Here is a 6,893-nt window from a genome sequence, read left to right as displayed (position 1 = left end):
GTGAAAAAACATCGACGGTTAAAAACTATTTTCAGAATTAATCAAGATAGATGAAAGCCGAAAGTCAGTCACAAATTTCGGTACACGGACGCCGCTTTGCCTTTTTTCATTCTATTTTTCTCCGCATCGGAAATTTCCATTTTTTTAATCTTATTTATATATTGTTTGAGTTCAATACAAAAATGTAGTTCGTGACTCCTTTAGTAAGATGAAAATACTGCAAAACCAAGACTAACAAATTGGTTATGTAATAAGGGGGTATGTCAGGTTATTATGCGAACGTAGCATGAAAAGAGACCCAGCATGCTGAAAAACTTCATTAGTAGCAATCTTCTTTCCATAACTTAATACTCACCTAAAATTTACTTTGGTTTATAGTATAATGCAATAACTTTTCAGATTTGAGTACAAAAATTTTATGACTGATTCCGGTTCAGGATGGCGATGGGTGGTTTTAATCGCTTGCTTCGTATCAGCGATATGTATTTCAATCTTTTACTATGCCTTTGGAACATTTGTATTGTATTGGATAGACGAATTTTCAGCAACAACTGCTTCCGTAGCAGCCGTTTCAAGTTCGGGAGCAGCGATAGCTTCAATTGCAAGTGTGTATGGTCGAGTATATTCACTTTTTTCCACTGGATAAATATTTAATTGTGTTTAAAACAGATAACCACGTTGTGCCTAACCCACTCCAGACGTGACTTGATTAGAGGTATATTATTCAAACCCATTTTTCTCATTTGTAAAAACGTTTGAAATTGAATTTAATACAGTGCGGCTCATCGTGCTAAGCGGTAATCCCATGCAGGGATGGTTATGTGCGAGAGGATTGCTGGACTCCTCGCCGCCGTAGGGTGGTTCACGTAACCGCTGGTCGGTTACGGCTTCCTCCACCACCAAGTCCATATATGAAAAACAAATAACTAACTAATCCCATACCCGACATGGAATGGTAACTGGACGAGAGGCCGTCGTTCGCCATATGGTTAAGTCGTCTTATCGGCTTTCCTCTCCGCCTGGATAAATATGTAAATCCTATCCTATTTGTAATACAACACCGCATGTTTTGTGTCATGAAAAACGACTTGACGGATACCGTGAACATGAGCTCGAGTAGTTATTGTGTCATCAGGCCGTAGTTCACAACCGTTCTGTATGATATGTGGATTTCTAGCTTGAAATTGACTAAACTTGGACTCAACTCAAAAAACACTATAAACCATTTGAAGTACAATAACCGGCTACGGACCAGAGCTGATTTTTAATTACACATGGCAAATGAACGAAGGTTTATTAATTCAAAATATTGGTCTTGTTAGTACATTTTCTATTAACAACATATACACCACTCGGTTTATCTTATGTCACAACGTACTTGTTGATAGTATGAGAATGTACGTAGATAAACTACCAGTAACCGAGCTAAGTTATAGAATTCAATTTATTGAAGAATCTAGCGACCTGCACTCATCAGTAGAAAATTTTTAATTATTTCAAATTCATAGGTCCGGTCGGTTGTTTTTGTGTTGAAAAATTGGGATATAGATGGACTCATGTCATTGGAGGAATTCTGATGATGACAGCATTTACAACGTCCTCGTTTGCACAAACATTATCTCAATTGTTTTTTACGTATAGCATTTTAGGAGGTGAGAATCCAATATATATTCGTTCGTATTGCAGTAATTTGTTTATTATGAAAACGATCAAATATACTAAACTAGACATGAAATGCATACTAATAGATTTGAATATTTGTGTTTTGATGTGGAACGAAAACTGATTCCATGGGATAAGTTATTGTCAGATGTAAAATTTTATTTTTGCGTGAAGCATGACATCTCAGGAATCGAAACGTTTTGAATAAAACTACTATCAAAATCTATATATTAATAATAAATTTAGTCTCATTACCATTATCTTTTTTCTTCCAATACACAAACATTGTGACGTGATTCAATATCATTCTTTTTAGGACTGGGGTGTTGCTTCTGTATTACTTCATATATCAACGCTGTTGTTGATCATTTCCGTGACCAAAAAGCTCTTGGATTTGGCTTAATAACGAGTGCCTTTGGAATAGCAAGCTTTGTATTTCCATTGTATTTTGAAGCACTAATTGGACAATATTCTTGGAGAGGGGTTATGTTAATAACTTCAGGTTTCTTCGGCAACATGATTGTAGGTGGTCTACTCCTCTATCCCGTTGATGCATATCCATCACTACCTTCTTTCTCGTGTAGGAAGCAAAAGCAAATTGATACAATAACGACTCCGTCATCGCTGATCTTAGAAGACAACAATACTTATAAGGACGGCCAACAAACATCGATAACAAGTATCCTTCTTGCCAACGAAAGCAGGTCAACCATACCAATAGATGCCATGAGCCATAAACACACGAACGGTATCTTCAACGCTGACCAGTCACAGGCAATACAAGATAATAAAAAGAATTGTTGTGACTTAACAAACGTAGATGAAAAATTATCATACTATCACGTAACTAAGATATTGATATGCAGCTGGTCGTTTTATTTGATGGTTATTCATAATACGCTTTTGTATGTGGGCATTTTTGTCGTTCTCAGTTTGACAACAGCCAGGGCATCGTACGATTTAAATCTAACAGAAGAGCAAGGTGAGGTTGAACCAATATTATCATTTTCTTTTCTTATTTGTTTTCAGCTGGGTTGTTGGGAAATCACGTTTGCTTATATGTAAATATATGAGACTTATGCATCTAATTTATCATAATTGGATAAATTGTTTCATTTCTGAATTACAACGTATCACTCCGAAAACTTTTCATTATTTCACCTACTTTTTTCCCGTTTGAAATCATGTTGTGAATGTCGAATTATGCCGATTAATTTATATTTTCAGCTGCTCAGATAGTTTCAACGTTTGGAATCAGCGCAATATTTCGTATATTGTATGGTCTACTATCGAGATGGAAGGTTGTTAAAACATACAATGTGTATTTCTCATGCTTCAGCTTTGCTGGAGTTTTAACTTTACTTTCCGTATTTGCCAAATCATTCCCCATGCAAATTGTTTACGGCCTCTGCTGGGGTGCTATGCTTGCAGGATTGACTCACTATCCAGTTGTGGTGTATGAAATTTTTGGTAAGTTAAAAACTATTTGGAAGTGAAGCGAAAAAGATATTCATTTTACCTTACAGAGCGATCTGCGCTTGATTTTAACGTTTAACACGCTGCCTCTTTTGTGAATACAATACTCTTTTGTCAACACACAAATCATAACTTAATAGTTATCATTAAGGTATATCACATTCTCAATCTGTTGTAAGCCGCGTTGGAGCCGTTATGAAATGTTTTAGGAAAATTACACCAAACAATTATATATCTCAGTAATTGATAATAATATTAGAATTTATACTTTTATTTCATAATTCACAACTATATTTTCTCGACAGGATCTGATTTTTTTAATATTGCGTACGGCTATCTGGAAGTTATGCATGGAATTGGTGCTGTCACGGGTCCAATTATTGGAGGAATACTCTTTGATGTAACAGGTTCCAGCGTATGGACTTTTATTTTTGCCGGATCATCCTTACTCGTTGGATCATTTATTCTGCCCATTGGATTATGGTTAACAGGACAAATAAAACTTTTGAATTTTTAATTGCGCAATTCATTGATCCAGAATCTAACAGCAAAAGTTCAGAGATGTTCAAGAAATGTCGAACATGTCGATGTTTAATGGGGATGTAGATTATCGGACTGATATGATTTCGTTATATATTGTTTGAATGTCTTGTGCTTTGACAGAAATCGATTGCTTCTGCGAGGAAAATTTATAAAATAACATCTTGAGACAAATTCATTACTGTTACCAAATTATCAATTTCCATTCATCGTCGTTATACATACCATGTATGGCAACTATTTTAATTTATCGTTCACTAGAATACCGCCCGACACTCGACCAGGCGTGTGCCGCGCTCGGACGATAGGAACGGATTTATCAGCGACTCGAAATCCAAGACATATGTATTTTATTGGGAGCGCTAAATAAATGTAACAAAACGCATTGCTTTGCGTTATAACTTCGTATTTTCGGAAACCGGGTGTAGTGAAAAGTAGAATTTGATCTAATTTTATCGCAAATAATGTTTTATCATTCAACGTCGGGTACTCATCATTTTCCGGGAGAACTCGAGGGTTATTCAATTCAAAATAAGGAATGTTTCACTATTCAAAAAAATCAAGATTGTTGCAATCGGAAAATCGCCTGTAAGATGGCAGTCGGCACCAATAATAAAATGGCGCAATAACGCCGTCTTTGCTTTCTGTATATTCAAGCTGAGGTCACGGTGTTTGATGTCTGACGCAAACGCTTTTGGGGACTCTTTGGGAGAAACACAAGTATAATAACACGAGACCGACTTCGTCGCAAAAAAATACCGCTCGTCCCTGATTAATAAATTATAAATCCAAAATGCAAAAATTGATACAGGCGCCGAAGAGGCGAAAACCGAGTTCTAGGGATTCGAATCCCCCAGATTCGGCATTTTATATCGTCCATCCATACCTGGGAGGTTCTGAATTCTTACTTTTGTGCTATAATCCTGGTATAAACCTTTATTATTCAAAAAATATAATCACAGAACAGTAGAAATACTCTGCCCCTACTCCACTTTGATAACGTATGGTACCGAAGCAGAGATGACTGGCAGATGTCATGACCCCCTACCTTATCCTAATGCCACAGTATATATTTTCATTTATTTCAACCAACAAAACCTTTCCAAATACGCAAATAAACTCGAACGGAAATCCTCTTCCGTAAGCTTCAAAATATAGCAAACTGATGACGTAAAACGCATCACTCATGCGTAGCGAACCGGTCGTGAGCGAACTATATTCAGTAAACTATGATGCAATCCACAATGTGTATTACTCAAAATAAAAAAGCTAATGCTGTTACTCACCATATAGTTTATTACTCTTTAGTTTCACACAAAAACGGTAACTTTTAGTTTTGCCTTGTTTTACATTCGACTACCAATTAAAGTAATTAAACTTCTGAAAATAATGATTCTTCTTTAGGATACACAGACAAATATGATGGAATTAACAATTGTACAGTTCAAAGGTTTTCAACTTTTATTCTCCCTTTCACACTTCGTGAAATTTCATGAATAAAATTCATCCCCTCAACTGTGGATAGATATTCCAAGGTGCTGTAAGTGAAATACAAAAACTGGTGCTGGGATAGACACTGTTTTGAAGTGAGAACGTCATAGAGTATACTTCGCAATCTGCTCTTGATCAACAGTCACATTTGCTCATGTGCTTCATTGCTTAAAAATGTTCCCAAGGTTGGGAATCCCTGAGTTGAACAATGTCTCTCAAAAATAAATCGACAAATAAGCTATAGATCTATCCCCCTAGATCCGAGTAATGAATGCATCATCATTACGCGTAGAATAAATTTTTTTTTGCGAAAATTTTGGAAGAAAGATACATTTGTTCTTTTTGTTATGATTCTGATGGGGTGGCGTACTTGCATTTCGACTTCATCTTACTCCCACGATTGCGATATCTTAATACGTTTTCTTGTCGGGTTCAGCATTTTTGTAGTATGAGAGGAGCCGCTCTTCCGAACTATCTGTCACGGCGCACTGATATCTATGATACGTAACAACATTGTAGGCTGTCTTACGTATTTCTTTTGTTAACTTTTTCGATTCAAGTTCCATCTTTTTCACAGACATTGTGTTCATAGATCGTCATAGATCAAGACTTCTCGATTTTTTGAATTATCTTCGCGAGTAGTTCTAATGCCTGTGGCATTTACAGACAACCAATGAGATTAGTTGATATTTCAAAGAATGCTCGTAGAATGTCATTTGAATAGCTTTCACTCGAATGCAAGCTTCGAATAAACGTGCTATTCAAACATATGTTGTGTTTGCTTAGTTACACTCACCATGTTGTATATATACATGTTTACAACGTCGTTGATACAAATATGACTTAGTATGTGAGAGAAATAAAATCAGAATTACGAGTGTGGGTTAATGTTTCCCACAACCTATCTGTGAGAATCTGTTTTTTCTGATCTTGTCACCATCAAAACAAAATCTAGAAACGTCTTGATGTTGACAGTGACGTTCGTCTGGTATCAAAAACGGTGCCTAATATAAGAAACCTCGTCAGACAGTTCCAAGCTAGTATACCGAAAGCTTTAATTTTCTTCCCCGTGGTTTTGTTTTTGCACTCCATAAAATGTTTTAAATATATAATAGACTCGAACACGTCTAGTTTTTGAATGATGGAGAGCCACGGGTGCTAAAAGATGCCGGAATGAGGCCACGAGCCATAAAAGGTTGAGAACAACCGCTGTACAACATGTTAATATTTTCAATAAAAACTCTTCCGCAATTTTCGTTCGGAGGCTATTAGAAGATTTTACTGTGTGAATATTTTTATTTGTTTTTCTGAAAAAAAAGGTTTTAATTAAATGCAACTGATTTATTATCGTACAATGTATAATTGGTTGTATAAAAATAAAGTACATTGTATAAATACAATGCAATGTGTTTGTATATTTCAGTCCGATCTTACAAAATGTGAAATGGAAATATTGCTTTTTTTTTTCTTTTGCCAATTCAGGTAAATTAATTTTTAAACTAACTTGACTTGGAATGATTCGTACCTAACGAGACCAAGGATGCTGTGTAAATATAAAGCTCTTGATGTTTGCATTGACAAATGGGGAAATAGTAAACATTTGCATTAGTACTGGCAGAACATTGTGTAGATGATCGAAATCTTACATTAGAGAGGGTATAAGTGAGTGCTGTGTATTATAAATGGAAGTACAGGTTGATTTTGTATTTAGTTATTTACTAAGA

The 6,893-nt window shown here is 35.7% G+C and overlaps 1 protein-coding gene across 1 annotated transcript; it reads left to right on the top strand.

The window, feature by feature from the left end:
* The first annotated feature begins 389 nt into the window (after nucleotides 1–389).
* On the top strand, nucleotides 390–6,683 carry LOC120337305 (monocarboxylate transporter 12-B-like). The gene is made up of 5 exons (XM_039405060.2): nucleotides 390–605; nucleotides 1,509–1,652; nucleotides 1,979–2,644; nucleotides 2,890–3,132; nucleotides 3,444–6,683. The coding sequence occupies exons 1-5, from the start codon at nucleotides 419–421 to the stop codon at nucleotides 3,653–3,655; spliced, it is 1,452 nt and encodes a 483-aa protein (XP_039260994.2). The 5' UTR covers nucleotides 390–418; the 3' UTR covers nucleotides 3,656–6,683.
* Nucleotides 6,684–6,893: the final 210 nt, after the last annotated feature.

The sequence above is a fragment of the Styela clava genome, chromosome 10, assembly GCF_964204865.1.
Source record: "Styela clava chromosome 10, kaStyClav1.hap1.2, whole genome shotgun sequence".
Lineage (NCBI taxonomy): Eukaryota > Metazoa > Chordata > Ascidiacea > Stolidobranchia > Styelidae > Styela > Styela clava.
This window is presented reverse-complemented; position numbering and strand designations above follow the sequence as displayed.